The following is a 17,494-nucleotide window of genomic DNA, read 5'->3' on the forward strand; positions in this document are numbered from 1 at the left end:
AACTTTAAATTTTGTCTATACAATATGAAAACCCTGAATTAAGGCTTTGAATATGCTGCTGTTTAACACACTTTTACAAGAACTTAGCACTTTTGTTTTTGTCGTAGCACTTCATCTAAATGAGCTTTGAGTAGCCCTAAAATGATTTTTAAATCTTAGATGGAATGTAAGAGTACTGAGGCATTTTCCCCTGTCTGTAATAAACCCATTTAAGCTGACTCAGTCCCATCCCTGAATAGTATAATCATAACTTGATGCTGTTTACGAACTCTTTAAAAATTTAAACATGTAAGTGTGATTATTTTTCATTGGCCTCGAGAAAACTTGCTGTTGGTTAAATCTCTCTCACGCCCCGTCTTTCTAGATGTTGCTGCAGAGGAGGAATGTAGATATTCAGGCCACTGCACGTTTGCTTATTGCCAGGAAGAGATAGATGTCTGGACGCTGGAAAGGAAAGGAGCATTCAGTCGTGAGGCTTTCTTTGGTGGCAACGGGACAATCAACCTTACTGTGTTCAAACTTCTCCAAGAGCATCTTGGAGAATTTATATTCCTTTGTGAGGTGCTTGTCTGCATCTTATTTTCTGCTTTATAATTACTGGTAGAGCTGGGGGTGTGGTTCGGTAACAGAGTGCTTGCCTAGCACGAGCAAGGCCCAGGGCTAAAAAAAAAATGGTGGGCCGAGGATTTAGCTCCGTGGTTCAGTGGCCTACCTTGTTTTTTTAAAAAAAAAAAAAAAAAAAAAAAAAAAAAAAATGGTGATAGTTCTTGTAAGCCCTGTAGTATTTTTAAAGTACTCAGCCGATCTTGCTGTATGATAAAGCCTTCACTTGGTGAACAATAGCTATTACTATTGTCAGGAAGACAATAAATAGCAAGCCGTCATGTTGAATATTAGTTGGTACAAGTATAAAATATATCTTTGTAGAGATTGAGACTAAGGCCATATCCTGTGTACAAAATTCAGACTTCAGGGCTGGGGATTTATTCAGTGACACCGTGCCTACCTCACAAGCACAAGATCCTAAGTTCAATCACTGGTACCAAAAAAAAAAAAAGTCAGACTTTGTATTTGTTTCTCTAATAATCATTCTTCTTTCTCATTCCAGAGATGTTTTGATCATAAACCTAGAATGATTAGTAAAAGAAATAAAGATTCTACTGCTTGTTCTCACCCAGTTACAAAGCATGAGTTTGAAGACAATAAGTAAGTTGGTGGCTTCTAATTTTTCTAGTGACAAATTAGATCTAAATAAACCAGAGACAGTATCTGCCCAGACTTTCCCTCCACCTCTTCTGCTATTCTCTTTCTTTCTTTTTTTCTGACAAGATCTCATTATCAGGCTGGCCTAGGACTCAATATGTAGCCCATGCTGCCCTTGAACTCACAGCGATCCTCCTGCCTTAGCCTCTCTAGAGTTGGGACCGCAGGCATGCACTACCATGCCCAGCTTCTGTTGTTTTCAAGAATATAACTTCTAAAATGTTTTTTAATTGATTTGGCTGGGAATTAAGTCATGAATTGGTAAATTTAATACAGAAAAGCATTATTGACTTACAGCTTTTCATGACATGGATTTAATTTTTTAGTTGTTATTTAAAATATAATTGTCCATCCTCTTGGCCCAGTAATTGCATGCGATGATCTAGTTTTTCTGGTAAAGATTTTTTTTTTTTTTCTGGTGAAGATTTAAAATGGATTGGGTCTTGAACTTGGCTTTGTGTGTGTATGTTTATGTGAGTATTTTTTTAAAACTATGGCAGAACAATATTAAAATGTTGCTCTGTTTCATCTTAGGTGCCTTGTCCACATTTTGCGAGAGACATCAGTAAAATATTCCAAAATACGTTCTTTTCATGGTCAGTGTCAGCTTGATTTGTGTCGACATGAAGTTCGCTATGGGTGTTTAAGGGAAGATGAGTGTTTTTATGCCCACAGTCTTGTGGAACTGAAAGTCTGGATAATGCAGAATGAAACAGGTAGGTCTGTGTGACCCTGAGCACTGTGTCTCTCCCAGAACAGCCAGGGTGATGGGACCCTGATTTGGACACCCACCCTCTCATCAGCCACATGAGGCAGTTCTTGGTTTTGTCCTGAGCTTTCAACTCAGTGGTCACTTCCTGTCTTCAGAGTTGGCCTGTATTTGCATGGTCTCATGTAATTAATTGTTGATACACCAAAATAAGAATTTATGGTGTATTACTGTTGAATCACATTAAATTAAAATATATATATTGCAGCAAAAAAAAATTGTTGATACAAGTTCATGCAGTATGGATTTGGGCAGGGGTTGTCTCTCAGAAGGCACAGAGAAATGTATCTGTCAATTCCATTTTGAGAAAGCATAGTGTGCCAGGCATGGTGTCACGCCTGTAATCCCAGCACTCTGGAGACTGAGGTGGGAGGATTGCCGTGAGTTCGAGGGCAGTCTGAGCTACGTAGTGAGTTTAAGACCAGCCTGAATTGCATAGTGAGACCTTGACTCAAAACACCAAAAAAAGCATAATGTGATAGTCTTCCTTGGTGATGGCTCAGGCTGCCTGGCAATAATTGGGGGCTGAGAGGGTTCTCCACACCTGACTGTCCCCGGATCAGTGGACTACTGTTATGTTTAGAACTTAAAGGAAGCCTTGTATGTTTCCCAGGTATTTCACATGATGCTATCGCTCAAGAATCTAAACGGTACTGGCAAAATTTGGAGGCAAATGTACCAGGAGCTCAGGTATTTTCTCTTGTGTGCTTTCTGCCCTAGACGTCTTCCTGGAATTGTCTAAAGGATGTCGGTTAATGGCAGATGCAGTTTATACTTACAGTTCAGTTGCTTAAGTGTTTCTGCAGTTGAATAATTCTTATGTGAAAAAATAATTTGCATTTTAGTTTATCATCATAAAGAAAGTGGGCAACCCATAATATCTGTCCGCAGTATAAGATAAGGTACTGTCTTCTCATTTAGCTTAACTGGCAAAACAGTTGATGCTTTGGGCTTTGAGGATTCTTGGTATAAAAGAGAGAGAGAGAGACTATATTTGCAGTTTTGCTTCCCACCTGGGCACTTCTTGGCCCATTTTTCTTCCCCCATGTTCCCTCAAAAAACAGTTCAGTCATCAGTTCCAAAGCTGGCTTTTGTAAATTGAAGGTTAGTATCTATAATCTGCTTTTGTCATATTCTGCATATGAGGGAGGGGTGAGTTGGAGATTTAATTATCAGTGCAAAATATAATGATCAAGTCATTGAGCCAGGCGAAAACAGGAAATTGTATACTATTGTGAAGATAAAATGGGTGATTTAATATTTTGGTGTTTGGTGTTGCAATTGGCCTTTTAATTGTTTAAGGTGCTTGGCAATCAAATAATGCCTGGATTTCTTAATATGAAGATAAAATTTGTGTGTGCTCAGTGTCTGAAAAATGGTCAAGTCATCGAACCAGACCAAAACAGAAAATATTGCAGTGCAAAAGCAAGGCATTCGTAAGTATTATGTGTACGTGGAAACAATGCCTACCTTGTAATTATCTATTTCATAGGTATACGATCAAACAAGGAAAAAGATTAGGCTTTGAAGAGAGAAAAGTAGATAATTCAGGTATAATTACAAAATAAAAGGGAAGAGATTTTTAGGATTTAGTGGTTCAGAATTCATAAACAGTGTTTTTCCTATATTTATCAGTTTGTTTAGGATTTATAGGGAATGTTTGAAAATGTCAACAGGAAATGAAATTATAGAATCTAAAGGCGTTTCTTTTAGAAGTGTTGAAGGAAAAAACTCTCTGGCCCTACAGGTACAGACTTTGTACCTTTCCTTTTCTATTTTGCCTTCTGCCGGTATCTCTGTTTTTTCTGAACTCCATTTTTCTTAGGTGGACCAAAGATCGTCGTGCGATGAGAGTGATGTCTCTTGAACGTATGAAGTGGATGAACATCCGTCCTCTCCCCACAAAGAAACAAATGCCTTTACAGTTTGATGTACATACGTAATCTTTAAGCCAATTTTTTAAATTAGGCCTTTCAAATCATTAGAAAGTAATAGTAATTCACATTGAAATTGAAGCCCTTTAAATAATGCTCATCAGTAATAATAACTTTTAATGGTTCCTCTTTTATGTTTTCCTTCCCTTTAGTATGTGTATGATTCCGTAACAGTTTTCATACTTATTAGAATTTTATGAATTACTTGGATAAACAGATAATGAAATTAAGAAAATGTATGGGCATAATTTAACTTATTTTTCAAGTGAATTACCTTTGGGAGGGAATGAGAATTTCATTTATTTTTGATTCCTCAGGTTTAATATCAAACCCAAGGCCTTCTGTGTTATGAAAGTTCTCGGTGCTCTTTCTCTTACCTGATTCTTGTTTGCAAACGCTCTGAGTGAGCTACGAGATCCTCAACATCATAGGACTTTCTAAAAGTAACTCAGAAAACAGTGCTCATGGCCAGACGTGCGTGTTCTTCAAAACCCCTTAGGATGGAAATACAAGACCAGCTCAGAGTTAGGATAATATTTCCTTCATGTGGCTCTGGCTTTCCCCTTCATAAGAGAAAGGGTCTGGAGAAGGTGTAGAGGTATTTTTCTGTGCTATCGGAGAGACAGGGACAAACAGACCACTGAAAGGCAATAAACTTGGCTGCTCACACGGAAGGATGGTGCAGAAAACCTTTTGGCCAGGGCAGTGGGCCAGTGGGGCAGTGGGTGCAGAATTCCCTTGTAAACGAGGCTGCCCTCTGATTGCCAGGAAGGGTTGAGGAGGTCAGTGCGTGTGTCATCACCCAGAGTACCTTGCAGTTTTGTGAAACAGGCCAACAGATCAGGTCAGTCCTTGTAAGATGGTGGTGTGTTTGTGTCTTTCCAAAGCGGTGTTAGTCTCAGCTTTGGTCTGGGTTTTGTAGGAAAGGGAAAGAGTTTCACTAGAAGCATGATATCTTGCACTTTAAAAGGTAAGGGAGACAATGTATGTGTCTAGGGCTTGGTTAAAGCGAGGAGTCTAGTTCATGAGGCAGCTGCCTTGCATTAAGGATGATTCTTTAATCTGTAACGTGCTGTTCTATGTATACTATGTAACGTGCTAATATTATGCAGTGCTACAGTAGTTTATTTCCTCTTTTTCCCACTACCATACTCCGTGTTGCTAAGGGCCCTTTCTCTGGAGGAAGAAATAATATTGCATGTGGAAAGTGTGGTGAGCTAGGAAGAGAATGGGTTTCAGAGTCGGCACAGGGCCTTGGTTGAGTTACTTGGCCTCAGTTTGCTCATCTGTAAAAGGGGATAATTGGATCACAGAGATGATTACGTGCAAAGGTAGCCTGAAGAAGGCCAACGCAGTGCCCCACCTTCTTTATACTTCTTGCTCCTTATCTTTGAGTGTTGAAAGATTTTGGTAAATGTTTCCTTAGTAATACAGCTGAGTACCTGTGGGATTTGCATGGGAAAAGAACACAAAAACGTGAGTGACAGGACTGTTTCATTGGTTGTTGGCTTCGCGCCGATGATTTTCAGGGCGGGGTCGCTGCCGTTGGTCCAAGAGAGGAAATGTGCAGCAATGAGGGTGGACTGCTTTTAGGGTTGTGCAAAAACAGATGCTGAGCATTTAATGTCAAATACCTAAGTAGGATATAGGGCCAGCTCCTTTTGGAATACACAGCGTGATGAGCTAATAATTAGTTGCACTGGGATTTTTGCTGTAAAGACAGAAAAGACTGATGCTGCTTTAGGTGAGCTCTATTGGTAAAGGTGGTTTTCTTGTTTCTGGATAGTCATGATGCTGAGGGAGGTCTGTGGTCTTCTGAGAATTGCTATTTTATTTTCTCACCAGTATCACCCTATTTCTTTTGTTAAATAAACATGCAGATTACCAGAGGAAGAGGTATTATTTGAAAGCTCTGTAGCTCCGTGCCCTGGTTAGTGTAATAATTGTCTTCAGAGAATGGCTATGTGGTGGATTCTGACCAGAGTTAGTTGAAACGTCCTGGTGCTATTCTGTAACCTGAGCAGACTGCAGCTTCTTCACTGCTTCCCAAGTGACGATGGGGTGGGTGTCGCGTGACTTTACCTGGGGAGAGCAGGAGCCGTCAGATGGAGAGGGCCAGAGGTTTTCATCCCAAGAATTCAGTGTTCTGAATGTGAGCTTGTCAATATTTCTTGTAAGAAAATGCTCTATACTCTTAATTCTACATATTTTACTTTCTTTGGAAATGTTTGTGATAGAAATGTTTATTAATAGCCCACATATCCAAATATTTTGGGCTTGCAGTCACTTTGTATAGAAGAAATTAGTCTTATTGTTACATTTTGTTGCTAAGCATTAGCACTGATAATGTTGCTTAAATGTAAAAGCTGGTTTTACTAAGTATGCTCTGACTTAAAGCATATTTACTTTCTTTTCTTAAAAAAACAGCTGTGCAACCATATTGCCTCTGGGAAAAAATGTCAGTATGTTGGGAACTGTTCCTTTGCTCACAGTCCTGAGGAACGAGAAGTGTGGACTTACATGAAGGACAATGGAAGTGAGTTACTGTGTTCTGTTTCCTTGACATCTGAAAAGGCCGGCTGCCCTGAAAGTTCCTTTCTCTATATAAATATGCCGAGTACCTGTGGACAAAGAAAGCAGTATGCATTCTACACAGTTACAACCTGTTTCATCACTGTGTTGGTGGCAGTGGCTAGGAAGTGTGACCACAGCCTAGGTGGAGTGGAATCTGACTTCTCATGTGTTTTTGGTTAGGCTGGACTTCAGCGTTAATATATAGGTCTGCATCCTTCAATGCACTAGGTGTGTGTGTTCCTGAAAAATGATCTCGGGAAGTTCAGTTTGCGTTGAATTTTTAAGGCAAATGTTTGTCTTCTGTTGTGATGAGTTAGCCTGTGATCAACGTGATGTAGAGGGAAGGTATCTTAAGGGAGTCCTTACTTGTAGGACAAGGCCAGATCCTGAGGCCCAAGGAGAAAATGTTTGTCTTGGTCAAGTTTCAAGTATATCATGGAGCCTTTGAAATGTGCCTCAGACCACCTTTTACTTTTGATCATAAAACGTTTTACTGCAAGGATGATTGTTCTTTAGTCTTAAATAAACTAATGGAAATATATGAGTACCACTGCCATCTCCAGATTGTAGGGATCAACCAGATGTAAGGGTTTCCTCTGCCCAGTGACTTTTGTGGAAGGGACTCCCTCAAGCTGTCTTTCTTGGTATAAGGACATAGACTGGGTCCTCCTGAGGATCTCCTTGTTTACGAGAACCTGCTACTCCTGGTCTTAAGGAAGAAGAATTTCTAGTTTATCTTTGCTCGCAGCCTGATGATCTATTGTTAGAAGCCTTCAGGATGACAAGATCAAGTTTTGGCCAAATCTTCATTACCAGTTTTTCGCACAGTGGTTCTCAGCTAGGGACAGATGTTGTCACACAGCCTCCTTCCTCTGGTGGACATCTGTCAATGTCTGGAAACATTTTCATGGTCATGACTTGGAGCAGTGTCCTACTGGCTTCTAGTGGGAAGAGTTCAGGGATGTTGCTGAACATCACGATGTTTAGGACAGCTGCCAGCAGCAAACAGCCATCTGGTCCACATGTCACCAGTACTAAGGTTGGAAAACCCTAGGTTTAGCACTGGCAGTAACGCAGAACATACCTGCTCTCACCATAGGGAGCAACTGGCAGTCCCCGCCCAGGACCTGGTCCCAGTGATATTTCTGTAATTGCACCCAGCATCTTGGTTCCCTAGGGCTGAGGCTGGATGGATGGGTAGGCTCCCGTCACATCAGAGTCTCGCCCCAGGAATAGTTTGCTTCCCATCTCTCTCAGTGAACACTGCGGACAGTGTGTAGCAGCTCCAAGCCCCCAAGCCATATGAGCAGCCTTGTGTGGTCATGGCACAGACAATGAGTGTGTAACAGTGTGACAGGAAGACAGCGCTGGGGCTTCTGGGGCAGTTCCCTTCTGACGCTTTCTGAGTTTTAAACACCCACACAGGGAGGCGTCAATACTGAAAACTAATATTTATGTCTAACCGCCCTGAAATTGGTTCTTCTGTAAGGGTTTACCTGCTCCTCTGACTGAACTGACTGCCCGTGCCTCAGCCCCCTTTTATTTGTTTTGAAAATGTACCGTACTTGATACAGAACACGTGCATGACTAGGCCTGTGTCCGAGTGGCGTTTCATTACTGCTGCTGACAGTAATTCATTTTTCTTTAGTACAAGATATGGAACAATTTTATGAACTTTGGCTAAAAAGTCAAAAAAATGAAAAAAATGATGACATAGCCATTCAGTCAAACAAGGAAAACGGAAAACAAATTCACATGCCAACAGATTATGCCGAAGTGACTGTAAGTACCTCTGGCCAGTTTTCCTTTCCTTTGCTTGGAGCCATGAGTGGGAGGCTTTCCTTTCCTGTTCTCCCAACCCTAGCTCTGTCACCCGCTGCCTGCCTCTCTTGGGGTTGACCTCTTTTCTCTTGGGTGGTTTTCTGCATGAGCTTTCATCTTCTCATGCCCAAACATCCTTGCCTTGAACCCTTCTCAACTGTGAGTCCCAGGCCTGGGTCGTCCTTGCCAACCTGGGACCCTGGGCAGACTGGCGTCTCCTGTCACGATGGTGAGTGAAGTGTAAGGAGTATATGACACTTACCTGAGTAATGGGCCACAAGGACTTAGGAAGTGTGTGCTGTCAGCCCCCTACCCACCGTCCTTTTTAAAATTTTTTTTCTTTTTTTTTTTTTTTGAGACAGGGTCTTATTAAGTTGCTAAATTGTCCGGGTTGGGTTCAAAGTTGTGATCTTCCCGTATTTTTTTTTGTTAACGTACAGAAGTGTGTGTGTCATTCTGCTACTTGTTTCTTTGGGGGGAGGTTCTGGTGATTTGTTTTCAGTTTCTATTTGAACATATTTGCAGTACACAGTGATTACATTTCTCACAGGGAGTTGGTACATGTACATAACACATCTGACTTCCCCTTTTCCCTCCCCTCCCCTTTTGTAGAAGATCTACTTCCCTATTTCCTTTTATTTTGCTCTTTGTCTATATTTTGTTTCTCGTAAGAGAAGCTATGTTATATTTAAGCTTGTGTATCTTATTTATTTCCCATAACATTATCACTTTAAGGTGCATCCCTTTCCCTACAAACGACCCAGGTTTATCCTTCATGGCAGAGTTGCATTCCAGTGCGTCAATACAGTGTCTTCCTTTTCTCCACTCATGTATTGGTGGACGTACAGGCCACTTCCAGGGTTTAGCTGCTGTGATTTGTGCTGCTTTACTCTCTGGCTGCCTGGCCCAGATTTGGGGCTCAGTTCAGGAACATCACATGGAATGGCCGCTGTCTTGCCCTTTCACACCCTCCCTCTTGTTCCTCTTGGGGTTTGTTATTCCCGGAGTCCTTACTTGAACCTGCTTCCTGCCCTCCCCATAAACATCCTTGTCTCGACACCAGCTCCTGTGGCCTGCGCATGGGTGAATTCCTGGATGCCTGGGCGGATTCGCGCCCCGCCCCTGGGGGGCTGTGTGTCAGCATTTTCCCCCACACCGTGGTCCTTTCCTTGATCTTACTTTTCACTTTATGTCCTTGCCTGGCTCCCTGAGAACAGAGAGAGTCTGGTTCTCAGAGCCGGTGGCATCTGGACCTTCAGGTGCCCTCACAGTGACAGGGCGCTCACACCACCACTGACGGGCCACATCTGCGCCACACACAGGTGGATTTTCACTGCTGGATGTGCGGGAAGAACTGTAACAGTGAGAAGCAGTGGCAGGGCCACATCTCTTCAGAGAAGCACAAGGAGAAGGTTTTCCACACCGAAGACGACCAGTACTGCTGGCAACACCGCTTCCCAACAGGATATTTCAGTATTTGTGAGAGGTACGTAGGTTTGTAGTACGTTTTTCTGCATGAAAACTGCTGATCTGTGATAACTCGCACAGGCCCCACATCAGTAGTCGGAGGACATCTGTTGTGGTAGAGTCTCCTTGTGGGTCTGGGCCCTGACAGACCCTGGCAGGACACATGGTTGTTGCTGCAACGTGTTTAGCTGCTCAGTGAATAGCTCTTCACCCTTCTGGGGTTGCGAGACTAGACTTAGTGGCCTTCTGAGACTGGCTTCACCTGTGTCGAGGTACCTGAACAGAGAAAGACGTATCTTCATTCGGTTTTGCCCTCATGATCTTTGCGTCCTCAACTGTGATTCTGTAACCCTTTGTGCGATATTGATATGCGTCCAATTTGAGACGGTTTTCATGTTGTATTTCGTGGGGAAATCTAGAACTCATATCAAAGGAAGATAACAGCTTAGTAATACTCTCCTTTTCTTGGAAAATATTTAAATGAAAACTGGATAATTTGGAATTAGTTTTCATTTCATAAATATTTACATTTCATTTCAAATTTAGAGCCATGAATTCGGTACCGGGGATCGAACTCAGGACCTTGCACTTGCGAGGCAGGCATGGTGCGACTTAGCTAAATCCCTGGCCCCTGAGCCACGGATTCTTAAAACCATTGAAGACATTTTTTTTACTTATTGTCACTTTTGATGTCTTTCTGCTACATTATTAATGACTGCAGTCTCTTTTTCCCCACCAGTCAGTACTTTTTTTTTTTTTCTTTTCTGTGGCATTATAGACTGAACCCAGGGCTTCATGTATACCAGGCAAATGCCCTACGCCGAACTTCCCCCAGGCCCGGTCAGTACTTTGCAGTGAATACATTTAAATAGTTTAAAGTCCTGATTCCTCTCTTGTCAGTGTCATGCCTATAAAATATTCATTTTAGAGGCTTAAGATTCCCACACTCACCTGTTATCCCAGCACTTAGAAAGCTGGGGCAGGAGGACCACTGCAAGTTCAAGGCTAACCTGAGCTACATAGCGAGACACTGTGTTAAAAAAAAAAAAAAAAAAAAAAAAAAAAAAGATTCCTAATGGCCTGGAGCATAGCTCAGTGATAGAACATGTGCTTAGTAGTAGTGAGGTCTGGGTTTACACCAAACAAACAAACAAACAAACCATTTTTAGATAAAAGTTTTGGGTATTTTTGGCGGGGGAGGTTGGTTTTTCTTTTGAGACAGGGTCTCACTATGTAGTTGAGAATGACCTGGAACTCACCGTGTAGCCCATGCTGGTCTCCAACTCACAGCGATCCTCCTGCCTCAGCCTCCTGAGTGCTGGGATTACAGGCTGCGCCACCACGCCTGGCTTTAGATAAAAGTTATGTTCACAAAGCTAGTAATATTCTCAAGAATCACAGCACAGTTTTTATAAGTGACTTTACCACACCACTGTCTCCCCACAGGTATGTGAATGGAACCTGCACTGAAGGAAGCAGCTGTAAATTTGCACATGGGAATGCTGAGCTCCACGAATGGGAAGAAAGAAGAAATGCCCTAAAAATGAAGCTCAGCAAAGCACGGAAAGATCACTTAATTGCCCCAAATGATAATGACTTTGGAAAATATAGTTTTTTGTTTAAAGACTTAAACTAATATGCTGGCTTTTATGTAACCCAATCAGAGCATTGACCAGAAAAACTGCAAGTGTTCTGAGGCACACAGCAGAGGAGCTGCAGGCTTTCTGCTAGTATTGGCGTATATCGTTCCTCCTGAGCAGCACCCGGTAGGTAGGAAAACAGGCTGGTTAGCAGGTCTGGCCAGGCTCTCACGGAGCCGTTGGCCTCAAATGGCGAAGTGACTGCTGCCCGGTTGCCATCTGTTGAACAGACTTCTGGATGAAGTGTTGGGGAAAAGAATAAGGTTCTATCTAGGGCGGCTCTTTGAGTTGGTCCTTCCGTAAGAACCATGACGATAAGAGAATAAACACTTGTACTGGGGTCAGAATACGTGATGGGTGGAAATCTTTATGTGATCTAGTGGAACGAATTTAATATAATAAAGTTTGCTACTTATCTGTATGTAGGTTGCTAAAAAGGATTTTCTTAACTCAGATTTTAAGCCAAATAACCATTTAACACTAGTATATGTTAAGTGGGGTATTTTTCTGTATTTGTATGTTTCACTGTAATAAGGGAACTGAGATAATGTGCATTGAGAATATTTTGAAAAATCAATTGATTCAAATTTTATTTCTTGGTCTTTTTGCTGTTTCGATGATGATTTTGAAAGATTAAACTTGTACTGTCGGTATCGTGTAGTGTCTGGACCAATAATGCCTGTAATAAAAGATTTTATATATAGATAGATGCCTTTCATTTTTTGGTGTGGTCCTTTCTCTGTGAATTGTTGGGATTAGGTGCTAAAATCACAAGTTGATTCATAAAAAAATAATTTCACTTAAGCAATGAGCAACAAATGCAAACTGAAAGCAGCTTTCCCTTTGTCCCCACCTCAGGATTTCGCCCGAGTAAGAGGCTTCCTATATGGGCTGACACAGAAGCACGTAAGGCTCCTCTCCATCTCACCCAAAGGACTTAGATTAGCAGGGAGGAAAAGGGTGCGGTTAGACCCCCGGGGCTGTGGGAATCCACCCACCCTGTTCAGCTCCACACCTTGGAGCCCCCGTCTCTCCTCCCACCCCCACACACAGGGGATTGAACTCAGGTCCTTGTGCTCGAAAGAGATCAAGCAGGACAAAGACATGGGAGGGCTGGGACCAGTGAGCCAGGGAGAAAAGTGGTGATTCGTGTCAGCTAAGGGACTTGGAGGATAGGATCTGCTGGGCTGTGAGGCAGCAAGCCCTTGACCTTCAGGCAGACTTACTTCCTCAGGACAACTAAGAGCGAGTGGGATGCTGGGCATGTTGCAGGTCTGAGATGTGAGAAGTAGAGCACTTAGCAGAACCAGTGGCTGAGTCAGAAGTCTTTTTCTCTGCATGTGGAAAGGCCTTCAAGACCGGTTATTCTTTGCCATGCATACTACGTGAGCGACAGCACCCACCCAAGGTGTCCCCTCCCCACAAACTCCCTCTACATTTTCTGTGCCTTGACTTTCCACCTTCTCAGCAATTCTTTGTGCTCTGAATCATCCTTTCAGTAAATTCCATTTCTGCCTAAGTCAGCCAGTTTCATGCTCTGGTTTGCAACGAACCACCCTGCCTGCTACAGCTTTGGTCTCAGCAGTAGAAAGTAAAGTTAATTATTCTACATTGCTGTCACACCCATATCCTACAAGTGAATGGCTCACTGGGCACAGGAGGTGGTGAGAGGGAACACAGGAAAGGAAGAGAATCAGAGCTAAACTCCAATCCCATACTGAAAATAAGAGGACACAGGAATAACTGATGTGTCTATTTGGACATGTTTTTTTTAATGGAACACGATTGTTTTTTGTTTTTGCTTTTTGGTACCAGGGATTGAACTCAGGACCTTGTGCCTGTGAGGCAGGCGGTGGCACCACTGAGCTAAATCCCTTGCCCAGGACATGTTTGTTTGTCTTGGTGCAGGGTCTCTCTCTAAAGGTCAGGCTGGCCTTGAACTCAATATATACCCAAAGCTGGCCCTGAACTCACAGCAGTCTTCCTGCCTAAGCCTCCCAAGTACTGAGGTTACAAGCATGTTCCACCATGCCCTGGATGGGAAAATTATTTTTTTGAGATTCAATTTATGTAACATAAGTCACTTTTGTTTTTTTGAGACATAGGGTTTTGTATATAGTGTAGGCTGGCCTTTCATTTGTAATCCTCCAATTACAGCCTCCCAAATGCTGGGCTTACAGGTGTGTGCTACCACATCTGGCTAACCTTAACCATTACTAAGTGTGCAACTTAATGGTTTTTAGTATACTCACAATGTTGTTATAATTACCATAATCAATTCTAGAATATTTTCATTATCTAGGAAACCCTGAACCACCATTTCCCAGATCTACCCACAACCCTGTCTCTCAAGCTGTAGGAAACCATTACTGTTTCTACGAATTTTCCTGCATGTCATGTAAGTGGAATCATACAACTATGTCCTTTTATGACCTGCTTGCTTTCCTATAGTGTACTGTTTGGAGGTTCATTTTTTCCCTTAGCATAGTATTTGAAGTGTCTTAGCATCTATCCATATGTCATCGGTTTTCATGGCTGAATAATATTCCATTGTCTGGACAAATCACATTCTGTTTGTCCATTCATAAGCTGCTATTTGCATTGTTTCTACTTTTTGGATACATGGATATACACATTTGCAAGTTTTTGTGTCTACATTTTTGCTGGCTGTCGTGAGCTGCCCATCTACCTGAAAAAGGATGTAGAGGTTGCAAGTGAATCCATCATGGGAACCCTGTGATTGGTAGACAGAGTATTGTCCCCCCTCTCCATACCCTTCCTGGGTTGTGTACCACATGAGGACCCTTTGCATAAAGTCCTTGATGTTCTTTTGATTTAGTTCCAGAGACTGGAATCAGTTGAAAGACTGACCAAAAGCATATTACCCAGACACTTGGCGCAGGCTGTAGTGGGCTGGGGAGATGAGAATCCAGGCTTCTTGTGAATATCTTCTGTAAGGGATGAACGCCAACCTGTAAAAGCCCATTCCAGGGTCACGATACAAAATAATGGACACTATTATCTCAAGCACCCAGGCTGAAGGCTGGGCCTCCCTCCTATGTTAGCTGCTATCTTGGACCATGCTACGTTGCACTTCTTTTAAGTAAATACTTGGAAGCTTTAAAAATTAAATGAACAGCTGGATGTGGTGAATGCCTATAATCCTCCTGTACTCGGGTAAACTGAGGCAGGAGGATAGCAAGTCTAGCCTAGGCAATTTAGCAACACCTCGTTTCAAAATGAAAACTTAAATAGGGCTGGGGACATACCTCAGTGCAAAGGCAGCTCTGAGTTCAATCCCTAGTACCTAAATAAAGCTGGAGCTACAGCTCATTGACAGAGTACACGCCTAGCCACTCAAAGCCCTGGCTTTGATCCCCAGCACCACATAAAAAATGTAAGTTTAAAATGAGCACTATTTGATCGTGCTATAAAACGTGGCCATGAAAGCTCAGATTCAGGTTGGTCAGGATAAGATAAGGCTGACCTAACCTTTGAGGAGCAATGGCTTCAGGTGCTCAGAGGACAGAGCACACCCTTCTGTTAATCCAGGCTGGATCCTCGCTGCCACCTCAGAATCCCCTGCCTTATCCCACAAGGGATTGTGGGTCTGAGATAAACGGGACAGCAAAAGTACTTTGAACCTTATAAAGACCTGAGCAGATGTCGCCTGTCTTGTGACCGTACAGGGGAGGTTCTGTTCTGGCAACCCACGAGTGAGAACTGCTGACGTGACCGTGTTTGTTTCTGTGACAGTACCACACAACCCAAATCTACATAAAGAAATCAGAAGAACTAGAAAGGATAAATCAGAACGTTAATAAACCCCACCCACAATATATTCTCTCAAGGTTTTTAAAGACAGGATTATGTAAGAATCATATAACACTGTATGGTTCAGTTTGTAACAAAGTAGGGTAAGTAAGAGTACAAAAACATGGAGGAGGAACTGGAGGTGTACTGGGGCAGTTTCTATAACTTACTGGAAATTTGGTATAAATCTGAAGCACATTCTGAAAAAATGTACACTTTAATCCCCAAAGCAACTGCTAAGTATACAGATATTAAAAATCATAAAAGGAATTAATGGTATGCTAGATAATCAATTTAAAAAGAAGACAGTAAAGGAAAAAGATATATCCCCGGGCGACTGAGTTAAATCCCTGGCCCTAAAAGTCTCTTAAGAAAACTTAAAAGAAGTGGGCATGGTGGTGCATGCCTGTAATCCCAGCACTCAGGAGGCTGACGCAGGAGGATCACTGTGAGTTCGAGACCAGCCTGGGCTACATAGTGAGTCCCAGGTCAGTCTCAAGTACATAGTGAGACCCTCAAAAAACCAAAAAAAAAAAAAAAAAAAACAAAAGAAAAAAGATATAGGATACAGTAAATGGCAAAATGGCAGGTGTGAATGAGCCATGGACATGTTGGGCCTTGATGCTGGGCCTTAATTGGTTGGTACACTGAGCACAGCTAGCCAGGTACCTAGCAAGAGCCCATTTTACATCTGTGGAAACAGAACCAGACAAGGGTGACAAGATGTGGGTGGGAGTCACACAGCTCACCTGTGGCAGGTGAGTTCTCACCTTAACCTCTGGATCTCAACTGTGCCTTTTTTTTCATAACAGTGTGTGGTGTAATTCCCTTAAGGTGTATTTGCTCTGCTAGTAGGGTTTTTAGTTTGGGGGTTGGTCTTTTTTTTGTACTGGAGATTGAGCTGAGACTGCTGAGCTACATCCCCAACCCTTATTCGTTTTTGTTTTGAGACAGGTCTTGCTAAATTGCTCAGGCTGTTTTCACATTTCCCATCCTCCTGACTCTAATCCAGTTCTGTTTGTAATTATTGATGTTGGTGGCCAATTTATTTATCTATTTATTTTTGTGCCAGGGAGTGAACTCGGGACCTTGCCCTTGCAAGGCAGACGACAGCACCACTAAATCCCCAGCCGAGGCCAAATCTTAACCCGAGGTTCCTGCAGCTGCGTTCACTTACCAGGGTACACAGGTGTTCTTCCTGTTGGAAACAATTCCTGACTAATGTCAAATCACATGTCATCCCACACCAACTTCATTCACCTTTTTAATCACAAATCATACTTAGAAAGGATTTAACATTTAGAGCCAGAGGACACAACACTGAACACCCCCTAGTACTGTGTTTACCTTTTAGGAATGGTACTCAAAACACCTTTTAGAGAACACTCTGCCCATAACATCCCCAGGAGCCTGAGATTCTCCCGCTGGACTAACGGCCCTTACTTCCTAAAGAGCAACTACTGTAGCTTTGACATGGATCCAGGAAAAGAGCAATCGAAACCTTGTGGCTGCAGTGTGGGCTGCTGCAGTTGACTTCTTAGCCGGGACGGCCAGCCTTTGTCTGAATTTCTCAGCTGCTAGCTTTGCAACTTCAGTCAAGTGAGTTCGCCAAGCCTTGGTTTTCCCTTCTAAAGTGAGCAAGTGCAGCAGAACGGACCTTCCTCACTGCACTGTTCGGAAGGGAAATGGTCACCACAGCAAGGTTTATGGAGCACTTATTATGGGCCTGGCAAATTCCATGAACCGCCTCATTTAATCCGGAGGCCCGTAATGCTATCGCCCTTTTACAGATGTGCAGCCCGAGGAGTGAAAGCTGAAATCTGGACGGTCTCACTCCCGGGTTCTTGGGCCCTTCTGCTTCTGCACTTTTTTTCTTCCTTCCGAAAACCAGCACCTAGTCCTCCAAAGTATGTAGTGAGAGCAATGGACCCGACTGCCATTACCGACATAACCCCTAAAAAAACATCTGGGCAACCTGGACTCCAGGTGCGACAACGATCCCACGTGTACCTGCTGGAATGACCTCAGAACCAAGCTTTTCCGAAGGTCAAGGGCGGCGCCTGCGCAGACTCCGTGGAGGGGAGGCGGGACCCGGAGGAAGATGACGGGGCTGCACGCGGTGCGGGCGTTCGCGCAGGATCTGTGGGTCGGGGGCGTGGCTTTCTGGGGGCGTGGCCTCAGGCGGAGTCGGTGTCTGCGCACACTCCATGCTC

General features: G+C 43.0%; 1 protein-coding gene and 2 long non-coding RNA genes across 6 annotated transcripts in view; 1 reads left to right on the top strand and 2 right to left on the bottom strand.

Annotated features, from left to right (window-relative positions):
• Positions 1-12,161, top strand: part of Zc3h7a (zinc finger CCCH-type containing 7A) — a 35,687-nt gene extending 23,526 nt beyond the window's left edge. For all 4 annotated transcript variants that reach the window (XM_010610004.3, XM_033758479.1, XM_019205368.2 and 1 more), the window contains 10 exons: positions 365-561; positions 1,109-1,206; positions 1,798-1,979; positions 2,646-2,722; positions 3,335-3,468; positions 3,858-3,963; positions 6,394-6,502; positions 8,189-8,322; positions 9,684-9,847; positions 11,275-12,161. In XM_010610004.3, the coding sequence (XP_010608306.1) occupies positions 365-561; positions 1,109-1,206; positions 1,798-1,979; positions 2,646-2,722; positions 3,335-3,468; positions 3,858-3,963; positions 6,394-6,502; positions 8,189-8,322; positions 9,684-9,847; positions 11,275-11,464 (1,391 nt within the window). In that variant the 3' untranslated portion in view covers positions 11,465-12,161. The remainder of the gene's footprint in view (positions 1-364; positions 562-1,108; positions 1,207-1,797; positions 1,980-2,645; positions 2,723-3,334; positions 3,469-3,857; positions 3,964-6,393; positions 6,503-8,188; positions 8,323-9,683; positions 9,848-11,274) is intronic.
• LOC117284115 lies at positions 9,548-11,123 on the bottom strand. Its single transcript, XR_004515191.1, has 2 exons — positions 11,088-11,123; positions 9,548-10,243 (listed from the first exon to the last, which is right to left on the bottom strand). It is a non-coding gene; the product is annotated as an uncharacterized LOC117284115 (long non-coding RNA).
• LOC104852395 lies at positions 11,142-17,437 on the bottom strand. Its single transcript, XR_004515190.1, has 3 exons — positions 17,292-17,437; positions 14,354-14,440; positions 11,142-11,177 (listed from the first exon to the last, which is right to left on the bottom strand). It is a non-coding gene; the product is annotated as an uncharacterized LOC104852395 (long non-coding RNA).
• Positions 17,438-17,494: the final 57 nt, after the last annotated feature.

The sequence above is a fragment of the Fukomys damarensis genome, unplaced genomic scaffold, assembly GCF_012274545.1.
Source record: "Fukomys damarensis isolate Sample0158 unplaced genomic scaffold, DMR_v1.0_HiC HiC_scaffold_34, whole genome shotgun sequence".
Lineage (NCBI taxonomy): Eukaryota > Metazoa > Chordata > Mammalia > Rodentia > Bathyergidae > Fukomys > Fukomys damarensis.